The 24,035-nt window shown below is 45.1% G+C and overlaps 1 protein-coding gene across 1 annotated transcript; it reads left to right on the forward strand.

Moving 5' to 3' along the window:
* On the forward strand, nucleotides 1-23,832 carry LOC144753948 (uncharacterized). The gene is made up of 2 exons (XM_078641503.1): nucleotides 1-153; nucleotides 21,016-23,832. The coding sequence occupies exon 2, from the start codon at nucleotides 21,255-21,257 to the stop codon at nucleotides 22,221-22,223; it is 969 nt and encodes a 322-aa protein (XP_078497629.1). The 5' UTR covers nucleotides 1-153; nucleotides 21,016-21,254; the 3' UTR covers nucleotides 22,224-23,832.
* The last annotated feature ends 203 nt before the right edge of the window (nucleotides 23,833-24,035 follow it).

A 24,035-nucleotide genomic window follows, 5' to 3' on the forward strand; every position in this document is an offset into this window, starting at 1 on the left:
TCTTCCTGGTGGTCAGTGTCTGCGCTCCGCGCATGCGCCGCTGTCTGACCTCCAGGCCTCTCCCTGTGTCCGGTGTCAGCTGCAGCCGAGGCCGGAGCCCCGAGACCGCGGCTGGAGGCCGGGCCCGCCGGGCGAGGAGCGCCGCAGACGCAGGTGAGGAGGGGGTTTCATGTGTGGGCCTCGAGCCGGTGCGGGCCGGGGAGAGTGCGGGGGCCCTGGAGGGGGGCAGCCCCGAGATGCGGGAGACACAGCAGGGAAAGCAGAGCCCTTTGCCTGGCTCGTCTCTGGTTCGAGCCCGGTGCTGCCTCGGATCCTCGAGCCAAAATGAACCTCTCTCTGTCGCTCTCCGGCCTTAAATTGAATCCGTTCAAAAAAAGTTAATGAGGGACAATACATTGTCCAAATCCTTTTGTTTTTAAATCTCCCTCTTGCCTCTTTTACAATGCTGCCATGCATGCATTGGTGAAGTAAGAGGCAAGACCCTTCGCAGGTCAGCCCTGTGTATGGACCCGGCCGATATCAGGCAACATTCAGGTCCATGAAATCAAAGACAGGTTGGTATCCAGCGGTATCCTGAACTCAGGTCTTTGAAGACACTTTCATCCATAATTATGAAGTCAAAGGACTTTTGGAGACATTAAATATGTGCCTAAGATCACACAGTTTTAGCCGGGAAGCTGCGATTTATCCAGGATTTCTGGGTTCACTGTGTAAAAATCAGCCATTAAGTGGGTATTTATTTGTTTTTCCCTTTTAATGTTAAGGATTTGTTTTTACCCTTTTCTGCAGTTCTTATATGTTACAAGCTCGACCCAAAGTTATGTACATGACCACTAGTTACATTACACAAGGTCACATTCGTTTTTTTAAGATTCAGGTGTTTGCCTAGAGTCACAGGATGTTGAGCTGCCGCCGAGAGTCGCACCTGGTTCCCCAGTTTCAGAGTCACGTTCAGGGTAGAGCCAGGATGGCAGCAGAACCCCGGCTCGCTATGGTGTGGTAAATAAATAAATAATACCCTATTTTTGACTAGGCATATATCATAACAGATAGCTCAATAAATAAGAGTCAAGATTCGAGGTAGTAGGAGTTTTGCAGGTTTATTACAGCATAAGGACAGGGACAGGACGACCTGCATAGGAACAGGATGACAGGGCCCGGCAGGGAAAAAGGGGCCCAGCAGGGAAAACGGGGCCCAGCAGCTGCCGGGGCTCGGGTCTGGGATGAGCGCGCTAACTTTTAATAACAATACATGAGCTTATATACAAAACGCAAACACATAGCATTACATTGCAGTAGGCGTAGCAGTGGGTGGAGCAGAAGGCGTGACGCGTAGTAGTCGCGAAAGATAAGAGTAAAAAGAGGTGTAACTGGGTGTATTCATAGACATGTGGTGCAAACGTAACAGAATATGTCATGAATGGGGCGGAAACATAGGAGGGGGCTACCTAAGGAGCCGGGACCTCTAACCTGATGGTGCGCGCAAACTGGCAATGACGTGTTACTAGGAGAAGCTGGGGGCTATGAACTCTGTGCTAGGAGCAGAGACTAAAGTCTGGAGGGTCGGAGCGACATGTACCTAAACCCTATCTAGTATCTGATGTTTAGGGAACATGTTGATATAAACTAGAAGTCAAGAGGGGAAAAGCTAACTTGATTCTAAGACTGGACCATGCATTATTCTACATGTAGTGCGTGATGAAGAATATTAAATGACCAGTAAATGCAGTATTTCTCTAACGTGGAGCCGCATAGGCTAGACAATGACGGAAACTATTGATGCAGTTCAGTAGCTTAGGAATGCAAAGAAGGAGGACTGAACTGATAGCTGGAACTATAACATACTTTTGGCAGACTCAGAGGCAGAGCCAAGCTGCACCGGGCACTGCGAGGCAGGAAGTAAGTGAAGGGTCGAGGATACAGGTGGGGGCTGTATCGCTCCTCAGCGAGGCTTCAGGAGACAGGAGCTGAATCTGATGTCCGGGCCCTTTTGAGGCCTAGAAACGGGGACTTTATAATGGAATAACGTGCACACTGAGAAACGTGGCAACATTACTTTACATAGGCCTGATATTCGTATTATTCACGAGGACTGTAAACTGGCATACTAGAGGTGGACACAACTGTAATTGCGTCATTAATCAGACATGGGGAATAACATATGCATATTGGTCATGCACACATAACATATGATGGATGAGGCGTAGGGACACAGAACATGGCAAAATTTACTTTTCCACATTCCCTCCTTGTCACTACGTTTCCATCAGGAAACATCAATATTCATGATACCATCTATCATTTCATACAGTATCATTTGCTCGTCTCGAATTATCTTGGAACGAGATTTAGAACGGGGCTTGGGACTAGGAATACAAGAGGTAGCACAAATGCCGCAAATCGCAGGGCCACATTGTATACAGAGGCAGCAGCTGAATACGATCGCTACTGCAATACCTAGAAAGGACAGGACTTTCCATCCCCATGCGGAAATTATATTCCAGAACCAACCGGACCATGTCCAGGTGCCTGGATCTTGGTGTAACAGATGGGCAATTTTATGGAGTCTGGTTATAGCTGAATAAACAGACGGCGCGTTATTTGGAATGAAAATGCAGCAACTGGATCCGATGACTCTACAGGCCCCGCCCCTATCGGCCAGTATGACGTCAAGGACGAGACGATTCTGTAAAACGACAATTCTCATAAAGGATTGCTCTTCAGTTAAGTTACCTAGAGCGGAGGCAGTCTCATCTACTACTGCTTCAAGGGTTCTTGTTAACCTACGGATTAGCTTACTATTTACAACTGTACCTAAATAAGGGAACACACCTTTATCTATATCAATGAATTGCTCTGCAGCGGTTTCAGTATAATCGACAATCGGGAGGTTTCTCTTGTGTCTAGTATGTACTAGGAAGGAATTCCTATGGTAGTCAGGTGGGGCTAGGAAAACAGGTGGCAGTAGGAAGGCAATGTAACAGGTTCCCTCCCAATCGAGGGGCAGACGAACATATGCGGTTTGACCACAAACAAAATAAGAATGACGTGAGGCTTTGAAAATAGATTTCCCACTGTCACTATACTTGACAATAGTAGTACATTCACTATGTCCTACGTGTACGGAACCCTTATTTCGGACACATAATTCGCCTTTGACTGGTAGTACTGAAATAGCAGGTGAGTCTGGAGTAGTATCAGACTGAACATTCAGGACCATGAAATTCGACGAATAATTACCTAAATTATATACTTCATTTTCTAGATCTAAACCTGTTCTGTGGGGAAGACCTTGCTTGTCTGGGAAACATGTGCTGTTAAGAAAAGACATATCTGTTGAGGATGACGTTAACGTGGACCATGCTCCACACGATCCATTATGTGAGAATGGATAAGGAAAGAGTGGCAGAACTCCCTTCGGTGTCTGGAAAGGGGGGAGTCGACCACACACCCAACAATTAGTGGCATTGCTGGTCTGGTGTGAGTAATGTAACATGCGGATAAATGAATTGTTACGCATAGCGAGGCGGTAAGAGAGTTCATGAGGAGGCAGATCACTAAACGTGTGCTCTACTGTAGCATTAGCAGACTTATTTACATGAAGAACTGGGAAATATAGGAAAAATGCGTAACTAGTGCAGGAAATCATAATGCTGATGAATAATATGAAACTTAGAAAAACGATACATTGAATTGAGCTTTGACTGACTCTCTCACTATGGGGGTCTATTTTATACATGTCAGAAACAGTCTAACCGTTTCACCTAGGGGAGGACTTATACAATCAAACTGACTGACTTATTTTACTAGACCGGAGCTTTAACTTATACTCCTGCTGCGGAGTTTTCTCTACCAAGGGAGGGGTTGTAGCAATGTCATTTGCGGGACAGTCCTTAAAATCCTGGGAAATGTTCTTGAAAACGGGTTTCAGTCCTTTAAAAATTTTAACGTGAGAAAGGTGTATCCATCCTTTTCGGCCTTCCAACTTCACGGCTGTACGGGTGGTGAGGAGGACCTGACGGGGCTCCTTCCAACGTGGCTCCAGCGGACTTGATCTGTCAAAATTTCGGACCATCACCAGGGAACCTGGAACGATTTCATGCGGTGCCACCTCGGTATTGTCTGGAAATGCGGCAGCAACCTGTGAACGACATGAGTTGAGGGCAGACATCAAGGAAGCTAGGTAATCTGTCAGCATATTACATGAAACATCAGTAATACTTCGGGGTCTAGGAGTACCCCACATGTTAGGGGGGCGGCCGAATACGACCTCATAGGGGGACAGACCTGATCTGGAATGTGCGACCATGCGCATATAAAACAAAGCGACTGGCAGAGCTACTAGCCAGTCCACACCTTTTTCCTTACAGACTTTGGCGATTCGGATTTTCAGAGTCTGATTATGTCTCTCAACGAGACCGGCTGCTTCAGGATGGCGTACACAATGAAACTTCCACTGGTACCCTAACAACAGGGAAACGTGCTTCATTAGTTCTGAGGAGAATGGCTGACCGTTATCAGAATATACGACTCTAGGGAGTCCATATCGAGGGAAGAATTCACGAACCAACTGCTTGGCAGTGGTCGCGGCTGTGTAATCTGGGACTGGATATGCTTCTGTCCATCTGGACAAAGCGCATACAACTACAAGGACATACTTGAAACCTCGACATCGCTCCATCTGAATATAATCCATCTGGAGGACTTCAAAAGGGTGGTCAGGGGGCTGGAAACCACCTTGTTCCACCGGGACACTTTTACCTGGATTAAACTGACAACATATCATACAGGTACGGACTTTCTGCTTGGCTGCAGCTCGTAAATGCTTGTTGAACCAAATGTTCTGGATACTGTCTAACATAGCTTTTTCTCCTAAATGTGCTGGACTATGTGCGGTATTAATAATGACTTGAACCATAGAGTCGGGGAGAAACCATGCGGCTCTACCCTTCGTTAACCATCCTTGATCTGTCTGAACCCCTCCTTGTTCAGACCATTTCTTGATTTCATCGGGAGTAGCATGTAACTGGATATCTATGACATCTTGTGTAGGGTCCTTAACTGTCATGCATGTAGTCGGATCTGGAGTATGTGTCAGGTTAACTGGAATGTCTAGAGTCTGTGCTGTAAGCTTGGCTGTGCGATCTGCTAGATCGTTACCTTGAGAAATAATGTCAGTAACTTTCGTATGTGCTTTGCACTTCATGATAGCAATGGATGTCGGCAAATGTATGGCATCTAACAGAGCTTGAATGAGGAGACCATGCTGAATCTTGGTTCCATGAGAAGTCATAAAACCTCTCTCCTGCCAGAGCACTCCGAAGTCGTGTACAACTCCGAATGCATAACGTGAATCTGTGTAAACATTAACTTTCAGGTTCTTGGCGTGTATACAGGCTTGTGTCAGAGCAACTAGCTCTGCTGCTTGAGCGGACAGAGTGTCAATACGGTGTGTTTCAATAACTTCGGTGTCAGTAGTCACTGCATACGCGGCGACTAGTTCTCCTGTACTAGTTCTCATACATGAACCATCCACATAAAGTGTCAGGTCAGGATCTGGTAACGGAATGTCTGTCAGGTCTTGTCTTGGCTTTGTCGTAATGTTAACTACTTCCACACAGTCATGTGGGTCAGGATTTGAACTAACTGATGGTAACAGTGTAGCAGGATTCAGGACGTTGCAGCGTCTAATATCTATGTGTGGCTGGAACAGTGTCAATTCATAACCTGTTAAACGTGCAATTGTCAAGTGCTGAGTTTGTGTTCGGTTTAAAAGAACTTCTACTGAATGTGGGACTTGTACTGTCAGGGTATGTCCTAAAACTATGGAATCACTTTGTCTGATAGCTAGTGCTGTGGCTGCAACTGACTTGAGGCACGCAGGCAACGCCTGGGCGACTGGATCTAGTGTGCTCGAAAAATAAGCACAGGGCTTGTATTGTCCTGCTTGATCTTGTGTAAGAACAGATAATGCTGTACCTTCACGTTCAGTAACGAAAAGTGTAAAAGGCTTACTGTAGTTCGGTGTAGCTAGAACTGGAGCTTGGCATAGGGCTTTCTTTAACTCGTTGAAACTAAGTGTATGTTCAGATGTCCAAGGGAGAACAGTCGATACGGCTGCCTCCTGTGTCGTTAACTGTATCAGTGGCTTGGCTAGAAATGCATACTGGGGAATCCATTGTCTACAATAAGAAGTAAGGCCGATAAAAGCACGTACCTCCTTCTGGGTTCTGGGCTGGGGAAGACTCGCTATTAACTGGATACGGTCTGGTGTCAACTGCCTACCCCTCTTGGACAGCAAGTGTCCTAAGTATACCACTTGCTGGACACAGAATTGAAGCTTCGAAGGGGACACCTTGTTCTGGTGCTGGATGATGGGAAATAGACTTGGGTTCTAGACGTAAATGGCGATCTGGAAATCTAGATTTTCCTACATACGCTATTCTGGCGGTATTCTCGTCGTCTTCCTCTTCAGGATCAGAGATACTTTCTTTCTCGCTTACTTGTGCTGCTTTACGCTGTTCGTGTATCTTTATTATCTCTCTACGGATTTTCTTGTACATACTTTCCATGGCACCAATAGTATTGTGCTTTCCTTCGGCTATATTATCACTCCACTTTGTCAGGATTTTCATTTCGGCTGGATCTTTAGACGGATTATCTTGTTCTCTTATTAGACAATTAATTAAGAACTTTAATATCATACGTTGAATCTCGGCTTTCCTTTGAGACATGGCATCACTAATACTTTCTGGATCATCCCCTGTACGGATGAAACGATATATCCTGTCTAGATCTTCTTTCATATTGGGTAGGGTGACTAGATACTCGGTCACCCTCCTTACGCGTACGGAATATAAAACCATATTAAACTCGCCTGGAACTGGGTCATAGGCACATTCGCCAAGGGTTTGCCTGATCTCTGTAACAGACATTACTTTTAGGAGTACGCTGTGATGCTTGAGCATGTAATTCGAGTGCTGATAAACGCTTGTGTGGCGGTGGGGTTTGAGGAAGACCTCCTCCTGCGGCCCCTAAACTAGAATCATCAACTGATGCTTTCCGACCTGGCAGGGTCGGTAATTGTAGCGTGGGCTGGACTTGTATGGCGGGCTGACCCGGGGGAGCTGTTAAGGGCACCCCGGTGTCTGGAGGAGCAGGAATTACCTGATTCACAGGGACTGGCGGAGCGCGAACAGGATTTGCATATTCGGGGACTGTGTCGTCCAGATAGGACGAAATAAAAATATCAGCTGCGGTCGGTTTGTGACGTAGCTTGGTCGGAACTAATGGTGGCGGGAAATTACTGGATGCCTCTGGGGTCGCTTTTGGCAAGCCTTCGGCAAGAAGAGGATACATACCCTTAATGAGGGCATGCCTCTGTCTATCTGACTGTTCGGCTTTGACTCGTTCACCTATCTCGATTAATTCTCTTTCTTGGGCTCGTTCTTGGGATTCTCTACTTAACTCTGACTTTCTGATTTCTTTTTCGGTTCTTTTATGAGCTTCTTTACGCCATAACTCGATGGCATCTTTCTGTGACTGTCTGGCTTTCTTTTTCCATAATGCTTCTTCTACTCGCATGATGCATTCGGGATCCCATGTACCCGATACGGGCCATCTATACTTTTCTTCTAACTGTTTGGTATAATCTACCCATAAATCTAGATATAATATGGCGCTTATGCCATGTTTCTGATACATAAAGTGACCTGGACTGTCCCTAGGCGGGACAGGAACTGCTTCTTCTAACAGACCCTTTCTAGTTTTTAACTGACGTAGTCTCGAAAAGAGAGACATTGTAAACTTGAATCGGAACACAATACAATACACGAAAAACAATAACAATTGGGAAAACAATTCAGGCATACCACGACATTGGAAATACATTGAACAACATCAGAACATAACAGTTCGAACAGAATATTACCTGGAATACTAAGAACAGAAACAGAACAGAATTTCTCGAGAACGGAACAGACTAGAGTTACTGGATGCACTGCTGAAACAGTACGGAACATACCGGTCCCATAAAAGGACGCATCAAGACCCGTATCCACCTAGGTGAACACTTCGTTAGTGGGCTTGGGTACCACCAACCCACGGACCAGGAGTCAATTTAGACTGACCCTGTCTAGATACTACCCCAGTAATGGTACTCACCGGGCAGCAAAAACGGGAGGCCTCGGACTGGACTGGACGGACGACGAACTTCGGACTTCAGTTACGGGTGGGCCTCCGGATACCTCGGACCTTGGACTCTTGGCTTGGGCTCTGGTCGGGACTCGCCGCGTTCCTCCACCGTCTCGTTTGGATGCTGGACCGCCTCCTCCGTCTCCTCCGTGGGCCTGAGGGATACTTGAAGCAGAAATATCTGCCGGTGCACGGAAGAGTTCCGTCACGGCTGCAGAGGGTCAGGGGGTCGGCGTGGCTTCACCGACGCGTGGGGAAAGGGCAGGTCCCTGTTCGGGCGCCATTATGTGGTAAATAAATAAATAATACCCTATTTTTGACTAGGCATATATCATAACAGATAGCTCAATAAATAAGAGTCAAGATTCGAGGTAGTAGGAGTTTTGCAGGTTTATTACAGCATAAGGACAGGGACAGGACGACCTGCATAGGAACAGGATGACAGGGCCCGGCAGGGAAAAAGGGGCCCAGCAGGGAAAAAGGGGCCCAGCAGCTGCCGGGGCTCGGGTCTGGGATGAGCGCGCTAACTTTTAATAACAATACATGAGCTTATATACAAAACGCAAACACATAGCATTACATTGCAGTAGGCGTAGCAGTGGGTGGAGCAGAAGGCGTGACGCGTAGTAGTCGCGAAAGATAAGAGTAAAAAGAGGTGTAACTGGGTGTATTCATAGACATGTGGTGCAAACGTAACAGAATATGTCATGAATGGGGCGGAAACATAGGAGGGGGCTACCTAAGGAGCCGGGACCTCTAACCTGATGGTGCGCGCAAACTGGCAATGACGTGTTACTAGGAGAAGCTGGGGGCTATGAACTCTGTGCTAGGAGCAGAGACTAAAGTCTGGAGGGTCGGAGAGACATGTACCTAAACCCTATCTAGTATCTGATGTTTAGGGAACATGTTGATATAAACTAGAAGTCAAGAGGGGAAAAGCTAACTTGATTCTAAGACTGGACCATGCATTATTCTACATGTAGTGCGTGATGAAGAATATTAAATGACCAGTAAATGCAGTATTTCTCTAACGTGGAGCCGCATAGGCTAGACAATGACGGAAACTATTGATGCAGTTCAGTAGCTTAGGAATGCAAAGAAGGAGGACTGAACTGATAGCTGGAACTATAACATACTTTTGGCAGACTCAGAGGCAGAGCCAAGCTGCACCGGGCACTGCGAGGCAGGAAGTAAGTGAAGGGTCGAGGATACAGGTGGGGGCTGTATCGCTCCTCAGCGAGGCTTCAGGAGACAGGAGCTGAATCTGATGTCCGGGCCCTTTTGAGGCCTAGAAACGGGGACTTTATAATGGAATAACGTGCACACTGAGAAACGTGGCAACATTACTTTACATAGGCCTGATATTCGTATTATTCACGAGGACTGTAAACTGGCATACTAGAGGTGGACACAACTGTAATTGCGTCATTAATCAGACATGGGGAATAACATATGCATATTGGTCATGCACACATAACATATGATGGATGAGGCGTAGGGACACAGAACATGGCAAAATTTACTTTTCCACAATGGGCCTGAGGTTCCAACAGAACCTCGAGCCGAGCCAGGCTCGGACTCACAGTGGACGCCCACCTCTACCTTTAACTTGAAACAGTGACAGGTGCTGAAGAGTACAGCAGATGTATAGCAGATACTTGTGAGTCCAAAACTCTGCTTAATCGTTATTTATGTGTGTATCAAGTGGCGTTTGCATGTTCAAGGCGAGTACAGCTTATTTGTGTGAACTGTCAAGTTTCTGACAAAACCTATACAATTTGTTTAACAATCACAACTATTGTGACAGATAGAGCGGTATCCATTGCAGTTTTTCTCCTGGAACATTACTTTTTATGTACTTACAGTGCATCTCCGTCATAATCATAAAGTGCTTATTCTATTGTTTTCGCCAAAATAAGGGAGTACGGGAAGAACATCAAGCCAAGATGTGGCCAGGTTGCTGATGACAGTAAAGGGAGACATCCTTTGAAACCTGGATTCTCCATTTGATTCAGTTGTGTGATTCGAGGCAAAATCCACTCTCTGATTCTCAGCGGGTGCCCAGAAGTGAGAGTTCCTTTGAGCAAAGAGATTGTACAAGAAGGAATGTCCATTAGGACACTTTAGAAAACTGTTAGTATTTGTCTTACACGTTAATTTACCCAACTGAATTATTTCCTATTTTATGAGAGAAATAGACACTGCTTTCTGCACGCTAGTTCTATATAAACCTCTATTTTGGCATTGTTTCGGCGTGTCAAATGCCAGTACAGAGTTTTAAGTGGTTAATATCTGGGGGTGGGAACTAATTTGACAAGTGTTACTTCGATGTTGAAATTAAAGATATAATTTTATCATAGCTCCTTCAACGTTATAATGGATATATTATCCTGCCTCCCGAGTCGGTTCAGACGCCGGCCAGGAAGTACCGACGGTTAGAGCGGTGCTTCACTCTACTCCTGAGCCACTGCCAGGTGAGGTGAGGTCTTCACGTCTTACAAGCTATGTGAACGACATAAGCTGTAAGCTTAAGACAAGACTCTTCACCTGGAAACTGCAGGTGACCTCTGTACTTGTCTGTTCTATTTGTCTTTTAGTTGTCACTTATTATTTGTTTTTTATGCAGTAGCATTTATTTGTTGTAAAGGTCCTGAAGAAAGCAAGGACAATTGTGTCCACTTGTTGCTGAAACATGTTGACCCCGTTCCACCTCTAGACAGCGCATTTTTCAAACTGTCTTTAACAAATTTTTAATAATGGTAGAGTGAGCATCACCCGAATAAAATTTGTTCTATGCTTCCTCACCCAATTTTAAACACACTTCCTTTTGTTTATTACTTTTTCACGTTAAGACTTCTTTTGCACTGCACTCCCCCAGTCACACTACACTTGACCACTCACCAGTTTCTAGGAGTGGTGAACCATACTATTGCTTGCTCAGCGGAAGGGACCTATTTACATATTGGTCTCTTTCTGTCTGAACAAAACATAACTGCATAGATGGTTTTGAAAAAAATCCCAAATGATGAAGGGCGGTTCCGAGTGGTGACTGATGGGTATCTCTGACCATCTATCGGGTTGTCATTGTATACCACTTTTTATTGGTCGAGTCCAGGAGTCCTATGTCGTTTGCCTGTTCCACATACACTAATCAACTTCCTTCTCTGTAGACCCTCTGGTACTCCTTTGTTGTTCTATATTATCCTGTCAACAATGCTCCTTGTACTTTTCTAAATTAGCAAAGAAACAATTATTCCCCTTGAGTCTCATGGGTTACTGACAGATATTAGATTAGGGGAATAACTGCCTAGTAGTAATACACTAGAGTGATCTTTACCATCCAGATGCTAATTTCAGGCCGCGTGCTGCCAGTGAGGTGCAGATTAGCCACATTGGGTTCAAATGTCAGATGATGAATTCTCCCAAAATCTTCCACATGTTTCCACAATTCAACCATTTTGTGACCGATGTCAGTTGGGGACACAGCAGTGCAGTGGCGGCTGGTGGAATTTGAAAGTGGTGAGGCGTAAAACCATTGAATGTCTTGTAGTGCAAGTGAAGCAGATGTTTATGAGGGAATGTTTTGGGGGGCCGGAGGCTCTGCACACCAACAGTCCACAACGCTGCCTTTCAAAGAGGCCCAGCTGTAGCTCTTTCTCTGCATTAATGCTGTAAATAGAATACAAGAGGCTCAGAAGCATGTGCGGTGTATTCTGTTTCGAGCACAAGGACCATCTTGCAAATGCTGCAACCTCATCCTTTCCAAGACTTGGAAAGGGAGGAGTGGTAAAAGGTAGCTGATATTGGACAAGCAGCTTTGGGAGTACAGGGTTGATGCTGTAGACACCCAGAGCTGCATTGGAATGTGACTCTTTTGTAACTTGTGAGCAGGCCCAGAGCAGGGGTATAGAAAGTAATAGAATGCTTGTCCATGGGACAAGTTGCCTTATAAATCCACTTGTCATCTAACAAAATACACTTTATATCATCTATCCCTCCATGCTAAAGGAATTCCACATCCCTGTCAGAGGCCCCAATTATTGCAGAATCGGGCTGCCAGCAGCTCAGCCCATACTGCTTAACTTTCAATTCCATCAATGCTGCCAACAGGCTCTTGCACATGTGTCTACTTAAAACTGTCTGAAGTCTGTTTTGGAGACAGAGCAGGCTTGCCTTGACAGTCTGTACTTTTCACCAACACAATAATCATTTAGGTACAGTTGACCATTAATACATCCACCCAAGCACCTCACGCAGTTTTTAACCTTACCCCTTCATGGCTAATAAAATACGGTGCACAGGAAAGGAGGTATTTTTAATTTCACTTTTTTCGCCAATACACACGAAATCACTACCATAAAAATGGGCACGATAAAAATTCAAAAGAGTTGGTTGGGAGTTTTCAAACAAAAAAGTTTGACCACTTAAGGGTGATGTAGCCTATCTGAGGCAAGAAGTTGACAGAGAAGGTATTAAACCAAAGGAGAAGTTGATGGAGTCAATTAACACTGCCCCTCTGCCCAAAAGTAAAGAAGATACAGGGGCGCTTTTATACCTCGTGGAATTTTACACAAAGTTTGTGAATATCTTTCTAGAAAATGCTTACACTGTCAGGCAATTGCTAAATCATACGTATACATTTGAATTGCCAGTAGTGTTGGGAAGGGTTTAGTGAACTAAATAAAGACTTTTGTAGTGCACCGCCTGAATTTGGTTTCAAACTTGAAAGGTGTAGTAACTATTGCTGCAATTGGTAAAGGGTTAGCAACAGGCGTGTTGCACCCATTGGAATCAAAGGGCTTCTCGACGGGAAGCCAATGTAGTGTCCGCAGGTGTTGGGTGATGTGGCAATGACATGGTAGGTTGAGGACTTGTCTGGTGGAGGCGTTATGGAGTTTGCTGGTAAGGTTCTTGTTGATCCCGACGTTGGGTGCATGACTGTAGTCCAGTCTGCTGCTAACGTGGGCGTGGGTGACGGTCTTTCTGTGCTCGAGAGGAATCCAGTTGAAGGTCTTTCGTAGGAGGCAGAAGGTATGGAAACAGGAGGAGACAGCATTGATTTGACGGTCCATTTTGAGTTCGGAGTCCAGGATGATTCCAAGGTTGCGTGCGTGGGCGGTGTGGGAGGGTGGGTTCCCAGGGTGGGGGGCCTTCAGGTGTCGTTCCCTTCATGAGTATTTCGGTTTTGTCCGTGTTGAGTTGTAGCCAGCTGTTCTTCATCCAACTAGCGACAGTTTCCATCCCTTCTTGAAAGTTTTGTATGAAGATGTTTGGTTCGTTGGATAGGGAGAGGATGAGTTGGGTGTCGTCTGTTTAGGATCCAATGTTGAGACCATGGGATCTGACGATGGGTGCGAGCAGAGCCATGTAGTCGCAGTGTGGGGCTGATGGAGGATCCTTGGGGAACTCCGCGGGTGGTCAGTGTGGGATCTGAGAGGAAGGGCAGGAGCCTGACCCGCTGTGTCATGCCGGAGAGGAATGAATGGATCCAGCTGAGGGCATGCCACAGATTCCTGCGTCATGTAGTCTGTGGGGTATGGTGCTTTGCGAGACTGTTGATGGCTGTGGATAGGTCCAGGAGGATGAGTGCCACAGTCTCTCTTCTGTCAGGGAGGGAGTGGATGTCGGTTGCGGCGAGAAGGGCAGTTTTGGTGCTGTGGTTTTTCCTGAAGCCAGATTGAGAGGGGTCATTGATGTTTTCTTCTGTGAAGGATGCGAGCTGGCTGTTGATGCCTTTTTCGATGACCATCGCTGGGTACGGGAGTAAGGAGATCCGTCTGTAGTTTTTGAGGTTGGTTGGGTCCGCCGTTGGTTTTTTCAAGAGAGGGTTGATCTCTGCATGTTTCCAGTCGTTGGGGAAGGAGGCAGTCTCAAAGGAGCTGTTGATGATTTCATGAAGCTCGGACGATGATGTCAGCTGGTCTGTGGTAGATCTGGTGGGGGCAGGGGTCCGTGGGAACCCCGGAGTGGGTTGACTTCATAATCTTCGGGGTGTCTTCAATGGTGACAGCAGTCCAGCTGTCTAGCGTAAGCTGCGTGGTGTATGGGGGTGGTGGGTGTAGGTTCCTTGTGTGGGTTGTTGTCGTCACAGATGGTCTTGATTTTGTGGTGGAAGAAGGTGCTGAGTCTGTCGCAGAGCTGTAGAGGAGGTGAGGGGGCAAGTAGGTTGTCTTACTGTTGGGTGGGCGAATTCTTTAATGATGCCAAAGAGTTCCTTTCTGTTGTGTGTGTGGGTGGAGATTCTGTCCTGGAGTGCTTTCTTCTAGAGCACAGTTCTTCAAACTGTGGGGCGCGCCCCCCCTGAGGAGGCGTGGATGGGTTCCCAGGGGGGCGCAAAGGCCTCTGCCAGCACATGTAAATGAAGACGCCTGGAAGTGCAGCGATGTTTATTTGCTGCATTTCCAGGCTGTCTTCATTTACTCTGAAGGCCTCAGAGTTCCGTGGGGCCAGAGTTCCGTGGGTGTGCTGCTGGGGGCTCGGCTGGGCAGTGTCTGGAGTCTTATTAAGACTCCAGCACAGCCGAGTTTTTCACAGGTCTTTAAAGACCATTTACATACATTTGGAAACTGGTTACCTAAGCTTAGTTTTTTTTCTTTTTCCAGTACCCCCTGTGCCCCGACTCTGCCTATTCCATACATTTGCATTTTAAACTTACTGCTGTAGTGTGAAAATGCATTTCATGAAAAGAAATACAAAAAAGAGTTGCCAATAGAAAAAATGCCAGCCATGTATTTTTAAAGAGCCTGCAAAAATCTTGCTTTGACACTAAATAGGATCTTAAATAAAAAAGTATGTATTCATTTGTAATGTGACTTTCTGTCTGTTCCTTTTATTTTCAGTCATGAATTGTTCAGGCAGCCCTAGAACACATGTAAAAGTACTTTATATTTGCTTTTAGTGAAGTAGTGTGGCTCACTGGTTAGAGGCGGCAGACCCGAGAGCAGAGGACGGTCCGGGACCAGGGTTCGATTCCCGGCGCGGCAGGTTTCTGGACCAGGGTCAGCGGACTCGATAATTCTCTCGCCTCGGTGCCCACTCTGATCAGCGTTCACACTCGGCAACTCTGGGCATTAGCTTGCCTCATCTTCACTAACGGCCCCACCAGACCGCCGGGGATGCCTGGTCTCACCCTGGAGATACCCATTAAGGGACCATCTCTCAGGGAAGCCAGGAAGGGTTTCGCAGCGGTCGAAGCGCCTTGGGACCCTACGGGTAAGTAGTGCGCTATATAAATGCCTATACATTTACATACATACATACATTTACATTTACTTTTCGAAGTACGCACACATAAGTGCTGAAAATAGCGCTTTAGGTGACTGTTTATTTTGGTGCCGCCTGCAACATCAAAATAATGAGCTGGCAACCCTAATCATAAGACTGGAAGTTTGATGCAGGATCAGCACATTATTTGCACATTATTTCTTTCTTTCACCCTTGATTCCCTGATTAATTTCATAATATCAATAGTTTAACTTATATCTGAAATCCTGCATCCCGCCAATAGCATGCTGATTAACTTCAAGTGTCTGGGAATTCACCCTGCATTCAGACAACTCATTCCTCATTCTCACCCTTCACTTTTACGCTCACCCTGCACTCACATCGCATAGTTATGGTTTTCCTGCATTTGCCACATAATCAATCGTCTGCTGCATAATTTTCAGATTAAAAATGCTGCAACACATGTTACCTCACAGTGGAAGGGCCTTTCTAAAGGTTGACTGGTCACCTTTCTGTTGCTTATTGCTATATGTGGGTGTTAATGTGGTACTTATGAGGGGCAATAAAGGCTAGGACAATGTTAACAAGTGTAAAAATAGCAAAATAGTGCAGTAATGCTATCGCAAAATATGCAGCATAATTCGCCTTTCCTTGCTGCAGAATGTAGTCAACCATGCTGCATAATTTGTCCTTCTCCTGCCACATAATTCCAATGGCCCTGTTTATAGTGCTATGAAGTCTCAGCCTGTGGCAGAAAGCACTGCAAATATGTAAGTCATTATTTTAAAACAGTATTTACATACTCTAAGCTAGACTGCTGCAAAATGATGCAGTGATTGAGATAAAACAAGTTCTTACAAAATATACTTTTTAGTAATAAGTAATCAAATTGTATCTAATGCAGACATTTTTGTAAGTGTCTCCACTATTCCAGATCCCAGCTGATAACTCTGTTACATTGCATCTTAAAAAGAATAGATCTTTGCCACCATAAAACTTTAAGCAGAGCCACTGGAATTGTTCAGTAGAAAAGAACAAAATTATGCGGCAGGTTTGACTAAATTATCCAGCAAGAAAAGGTAAGTTATGCGGCACAATGCGCCACATTTTGTAGTTAGCATTACTTCATTATTTTGTCATTTTAACTCACAGTAACGCTGTCAGGGGAAATATTTCACCTCATTAGTACCAGTTTAACGCCCAAATACAGCAGTAAGCAACTACAAGATTACCAGTCTTTGCAGGGCCTTCCACTGCTCCGGAACACTTTGTCACGCTTTAAGTAACTTTTGTTCCGTTTGAGCTAGAATCAAGTTTTTGTCATTGAAATCTGGAGATTATGTAGCAAATGCAGTAAACTGATAATTATGTGGAAAGCGCTGCTCCTGCAGAAACTCATAATTCCAGTGGCCCTGGCTTTAAGTGACTCAATCAATTAATGGCTGGTAGGAAGGCCGGTTTCTTTTTTAACTTTCTGCACTACCACCACCCACTTCGATTTCAGGCACAGGCATGTCAAAGTCAGTATTAACCATTCAGGGGAAGTTTTTTGTGTGAAAGCTGAGTCCATGGGGTGGCTGGTAGAAGGCCAGCAGGGTTGCATTCAGATGCAGAGCCCTAATCCTCTCGATCCTTGGGGCCTCATAGAAATGGTCTAGGAGACCGAGGAAAGGAGCGAGATTCATAGATATTGTCAAAGAGAAGGCCCAGAATAGTAAGCACTCTACGCAAACTAATTTTTAGGTTTACAAATGGCCAGAGACCGCTTCTTTAGAGAGCTACCCCAAAGGGGACGATATAAGTGTTTTTTTTTTTTAAAGGGACATTAGTGAAGCTGGTACTGCTGCCAAGTGTGTAAGTGGCCACTGCTGGTTATCATAAAGGAGTAGATGCAGATACAGAAGGACTTTGGCTCAAGAATTTGAGGGGCCCACTGTATCACAATTATGACTGTCTACCTTTAAAAAAAGTGGCATCCGAGCGTATTGTCCTTTCAAGCATTAGGACAGAGGTGATGATCGATCATGGTGGGGAAGAGGTAAAAGAGGAGGGGAGATAGCCTGCTACTCAGGACTACAGTTATCATTAGTGCAGCAAGAATAGTTGCATTGGGGTCAAAGAGTGTGAGGGGGTCACAACACCCCAATTATGGGGAGCAGTTTGTTTGGGATATCTGTTTTTGTTTGATGCATTTGCTGTTTTATAAGTTTCGTAAGTGGTGCAGTTCATAAGCTATAGAAAAAGTATTCCTGAAATCATCTCATAAGCTCCGCTCCCTGCATGCAGTCATGTCCCTCCCGCTCCCCCAATCCTAGCCATAAAGTTTTGGAGGGGGCCCGATCTCCAAACATTTTGCTTGGGGGGGCTCAGAGTAAAAAAGTTTCAAGACCTCTGTTCTAGAGTATCTGATGAGGTTGTGGTGGGCGACGGTGGCTGCATTGGCTCATATGGCCATTAAGTTGTTTGTCTAAATGACTCTGTACAATATGTGCCAAGTGTGGAAAAAATATTCTGACTTAATTCTGATGCCATAACCCATCAAAAAAGTACCAAAGAATGAATGGGGATTTTTTTTATTGCATGATTGTAAAAGGAAAAAGATCCATGGCCTCAGCCATGAGAAATTGGGGCAAAAACGTATGGAAGACAAAAAATTGATAGGGATGAATGAATATATTAGATGTTATTAACTTATGAATGATGGACTGAATAGGAAGTAAGGAAGAATTGGCTGAAGAGGATGGATTATTGTTGCGGGCAGACTTGTGATTTACCTGGAAAGTTTGAGAAAGAGAACTCTTGACATATAACAGGGGGCATTTAGATAACTAAAGAATATTGTATTGGGGGCCTAGGATAGACAAGGAAGGTGAAGGATTCCATGGAAGCATAAATTCTGATAAATCACAGCTCACATTCAGTCCAACTTTATTCCCAGTAAACGATCCCCGTATGTCTTGGTAAAGAGTTAGTGTTGAGGTGATGGGACCCATATGGGAGAATGGCCGGTAAATTAAATGCATATTGGGGATCTATGGTCATTTCTGAAAATGGCCTGAACTGGAAGTTGTGATGTTTGTGGCTTGTGCATACCACATCACAACATGTGAGGTCATGGGCTACAGTCCTTTTGTCTTGATGAAAGGGTGGCTGCCAGTTATCACGGACAACCGTGGGTGGAGGCCATAGGTTAGACAGGTGGAATAGTCACCAGAAGAGGAGTAAACTCCATATAAATTATGGTATGATGCAAAGCACAGAGGTAAAGCCGGTGAAATTCAGTGCTGGACTTTGGATCAGGGATGGAACTGGATGAGGCAGTGAGAGTAGTCTGTAACACAGTGGTCCATGGTAGAGCTGTCTTCATCCGGGGTTGAAGGTATCCACTGGGGAAGATTTGGTTGTCTGACCAACAAGCCTAAGAAATTCTAACATTGTGTATGTTAACTTCTGGCTTCATGTGATACCTGTATATAGGATGTACCTTTTTAGGGCGAGCCCTCGTGATGCACTGCGTAGCAGTGCTCGCGTAGGAGATCCGTTTTGTAGGGGTTTTCAAAATGGACCTTGAAATTCCACACAGCTCGTGCTTGTGCATTTCCAAGGTCCATTTTGATTGGACTTTGCGTGTGTGTTGTTTTTTTAACAGAACACGCAATAGGTCATAGGCGGTCGTGATGAGAGGAGGGGAGTTTAATAGGCTTAGTTATCTAGAGTGCTGTTATTTATTGTTATGGGGTGAGCATTGGGTGATGATATGTGAGTAGCAGGAGAAGGCCAGTTCCCTCCATAGGTGAAAGGGTGGTCCTCGATGGGCTTCTTGTGTTGAGGGGCAGTAAAGACCCAATGGTTAGGGGGTCTGGTGGATGGGTTGGGTTCCACCTTGGGCAAGGATGGGGAGGAAGAAGGGTAACGATTGGAACTCAGGACCCCTAAATTGCTAATGATGGAAGTTTAACCTGGGTGAGGATTAGGAGCCAGTTTTGCAGTGAGCTCAACCACATTTAGTTCTGTCTGCAGCAGTCGCTCCCTCACCTTATGGCGATCCAAATATTACTATCAATGCATATGGAATCCATTTATTCTTCTAGCATCTGTTTCAGTTGGGTAATAGCCATCAGTATCTGGGGAGTGGACATTTCATCCGTCCGTGGAAATAGGCTGTGTCTGCTCTGCGAGTTCCATGCAGGGCCTCCTCCCACCTCTGTATATCTGTACATTTTTGGTTATTGGCCTGTTCTAGAAGATCTATCTCGGCCCATAACTACACAGAATAGTTATTGCCACATGGGCCTATCCCCCTCCTTCAAATTCTATGTCTCAGCAGGTGCTTTGCTATCCCCTGGGTACCCTCTCAAAACAGCAGCCCAGCCCACTGCAGGTCAGACTGTCTTCTTCAGGTCTGTCTGCCACTTATTACCTCCAGAACAAAAACATGAAGGAGAACCAGGCAATGTCCCCGGAGGCATGAGCAAGGACCTAGCCCTCAAGCCTCCCTCTCATCCACTACCACCCACGTCTCAAAGGTTAGTAGCTGGAAGATCCCTTCTCAGCAACCTCTTATCAGTTGGAAGCTCAGGGTTACCGGGTTGCAGTCCCAACTATATGAGCACGTCAATGGGGAGGGAGGAGAGGTTGCACAGGTGGCACCTGTATGTCAACTTGTATGCACTTCACAGGCCTGGCCCTCTATGCCTTCTCAGGCAGGCCTCCTGCAACTGTATACGCTCTCTGCAGGAAGGGCAGGGGCAGTTACTGCCTGGGGACTGTGCTGACCTCATCTCCATTATCTAGCCGCTGTCATTGTGGCAACCATCCTCCAGGCTTCTAGGCTCCAACCTACATTGCGTGCCCCAGCGATCAGTTTATTTCTAGGAAGCCATTCAGCCCAATGTGCCCGGCTGTGCCAGTACATCTCAGCCAAGCCTCTGCAGGCGTCTATGCGCTTCCCATCATGGTTTCGTGGGGCTCGGGAAGTGGAGTCTGCGGCCCCCTTGGTCCGCCAAGCTCAATTTACAATTGTTGGGCTGCCACTGTATGGCACTCACCTTGGCATATGTGCGCTCGATCATGGTAGGAAGTCAGTCCGAGCCCCCTCTACCACCTGGAAGGCTCTATGCGTGGGACCTCCTCTAGGGGTCTGACCTCTAACTCCTTGGGAGAGTACTGGATTCTGTAGGATTAGGCTGGGTGCCTGGCAGCGCAATCGTTCAAGGCTTTCATTCAGCCATCTTCCTGTGTCTGCCTTTCACAAGATTATGCACGTTTCAAATTTAGTTTATTCATTTTGATATCATTCGACATGGCAAAACAATTTGTTTTTAATTCTTTTACGGTCTATACAAAATGTAAATAGATTTATCATTTTATGTTACTGATATGAGTGAGTGCACACTTATTGTTAATATATCAATCTGCTTTATTTTATGGTTGTCTCATTTATCCTTGCCTCAAAACCTTACCAACTCTATCCCATCGGAAAAGTACATGCATTACTTCCAGAATGCTGCTGTTCACTGTTAAACATTTTTGTTAAAATTAGTTTACACCTCGAAAGATTTTTTACTTTTTTTTTTGTTTTGTTTTGTTATACTGCAGGTGGCCTCAAGTGTGGACAGGAACAAAACTTAAGGATTCTGTCATTTGCAGCAAATAGACTACAAAGAGAGCGATGTTCCAGAGATTTTAGAAGAAACCAATTTCTAAAAGCTGGATTTGGCCAGGAAGTAACGACCATACTGAGCAGAGTCGCCGACTGATTGTAAATGCAATTTCTGGATTCTCTCTAATTTCTTATATGTCAATGAACCCTTAAGTTGGGGACAGCAAGGACACACATGATCGAGGAGATGGAGGGTTTTGGGACTGTAAAGCAAGAGCCAGAACAGCAGCACAATTTGAATAAAAAAACAGTGTACATTATTTATAAGACTGTGCAGATTGCAGAAGTAGTGTACCCATGCACTTCACAAGAGACAAACCTAGCTTGTAATTTGAGCAGGACAGTACAGAAAAAGAGGTGCACAGGAGAGATACCTTATCAATGTTCAGAATGTGAGAAAACCTTTACTCAACAATCCTACTTGACTCGACATATGAAATCGCACTCTGAACAAAAGCCGTATCAGTGCTCTGATTGTGAGAAAAGATTTAGTCAGAAACACTATCTGACACGACATGAAAGAACACATTTGGGACAAAAAATATATCAGTGCACTGAATGTCCAAAAAGTTTCAGCAAAAAAGCGAGTTTAATTCAGCATGAAGGTGCACATGCAGGAGAAAAACTGTATTTGTGTTCTGAATGTGGTAAAACCTACCGTCATAAAATCAGTCTCACATTACATGAAAGATCACACTTGGGACATAAACCTTATCAGTGCACTGAATGCCAGAAAAGCTTCCACGATAAAAGTACTCTTGCTAAGCATGAGAAAATTCACACAGGAGAAAAGCCATATCAGTGCAATGAATGTGAAAAATGTTTTACTAAGAGATGTAGTCTAACTCAGCATGAAAAGACACACACCGGAGAAAAACCCTATAAGTGCACAGAATGTGAAAAAAGCTTCAGTCAGAAAATCCATCTCGTACATCATGAGAGAACCCACACAGGAGAAAAGCCCTATCAGTGTGAAGAATGTCAAAAAAGCTTCAGTCAGAAAATTCATCTGACCCAGCATGAGAGAACTCACACAGGGGAAAAACCCTACTGGTGCAGTGAATGTCAGAAAGGATTCAACCACAAAATTAGCCTGACTCACCATGAGCGAACGCACTCTAGGCACGCCTCCTCTCAGGAATGATGTTCATTCACATAATTCCATGTAAACTAAAAGAAAGTACAACATATGGACATTAACCTGAACTGAACCCCTACAAGGGCAGTGAATATTACGCAAGCTCTAATTCTGAAATCAGTCTTACTGATGAGATAGCATGGAATTGCCCAAAAAAAGTTAGCAGTGCGCTGCAAAACCAAGCGGCTAGTCATAACTGTGTTTGAATGTATGAATAACTCAGTCTGCCTAGGTGTATGTGGGAGAAAATATCCGGTTTGCATGAGAAATAATATCTTTGAAAAGCTAAAGTGAGAATGGTAATCTGACTTAATGGGTGAGCGCAAATCTAGCTTAGTTGCAAACCTGTTTAAGGTGGAACTTGAAAGGGCTTTTTTTTTAATTACAAAATCCCCCAACACCCCCGCATTCCTGCCAACGCCCCCGCATCCCCCCAATGCCCCCGCATCTCCCCCAACGCCCCCGCATCCCCCCAATGCCCCCACATCCCCCCAATGCCCCCGCATCCCCCCAACGCCCCCGCATCCCCCCAACGCCCCCGCATCCCCCCAACGCCCCTGCCTCCCCCAACGCACCCGCATCCCCAACGCACCCGCATCCCCAACGCACCCGCATCCCCAACACACTCCAGTCCCAATGCACTCTCACCACACACCCCATTCAACCCTAATCACACACCCCCACCCACACACATCCCACCCCCACATCCCACCCCCAACACACTCACACTCTTTTATAAACATTCCCATGCCAAACGTTCAGCAGATTGACATAAAATAAGTTGCAGTAGTAAGAGAGCTGCTCCCTCCTGTGACTTTGCTCATGGAAAAGATCAAGGCGATTACATATATAAAAAAGAAAATTGTGATGAGCTAAAGAGTGGAAGCAGTTAATTGAAATGCTCTTCTCTAAATTCCTACAACAAGCTAATGAATGAAAGCCAACAGGGTAATTTAAATGTGCTGCTATTCAAAAAGCCAAAGAGACTCTAGCCTTGGCACGTTGTCATACTAGTAAAACAAATTGAAACTAGTGAAATGATTTAAGCTGATAGTTATTGAAACGTTCTGACTCTGGTGAACAGTATATTAATGTGGCAAGTTGTGTATGGAATTGTATAATATGTACCAGAGAACAATGCATGGAGATTTTTTGAAGAGTGTCAAATGTTGGAATATGCCTTTAGGGACAAAAAATGAAAAATCACAAACCATTGTGACCAAGTGTAATCGATTGTGACCAATTGTTGCCCAGTATGGCCTATTAAAACCACTTCAAGATATTGCCTGTGAAAGTGAAAACACAATCAATTCTATGAAAGTATCTATTTTTGCACAGATGATATTGATAGTATTTGTCAATAGTGTAAAGATTAGTAATGTAGAACATTTCACTAACGTATCCTTCCTCATGGAATCTTTTGTTATGACTCCTGCTGTGTGTAAAATGAAAGCCTATTCAGAGACCTGAATCAGAAGAAAACATAAATAGTCTATCTATAAAGATGAAATCACGCAAACATCTGAAATATGGTAATATTGCCCTTGGGCACAAATTAAGAAGTGCAGGTGTTTGAAATATGGTCCGTCATTTTTCACGATAGATGCAACTTTGCCTCGGGAGTAGGGCTAGGGGTGGGGGGGGGGTCATCCAGCATCAACAACCCAAACTGACATCTGTTACCAAAACCCAGAACTGACATTGGACCCCAACATCCAGGACTCACAATAAGTTAACATCTTCCAACAACCAGAGCTGACATCAGTCAACAACATCCAGGACTGACATCAATTATCAGCATTCATCAACTGATCCATG

The sequence above is a fragment of the Lissotriton helveticus genome, chromosome 1_1 (genome assembly GCF_964261635.1).
Source record: "Lissotriton helveticus chromosome 1_1, aLisHel1.1, whole genome shotgun sequence".
NCBI classification, from domain to species: domain Eukaryota; kingdom Metazoa; phylum Chordata; class Amphibia; order Caudata; family Salamandridae; genus Lissotriton; species Lissotriton helveticus.

What these genes read in the sequence shown, in the direction of transcription:
- LOC144753948 (XM_078641503.1), top strand. Translation starts at nt 21,255, where the DNA reads ATGATCGAGGAGATGGAGGGTTTTGGGACTGTAAAGCAAGAGCCAGAA.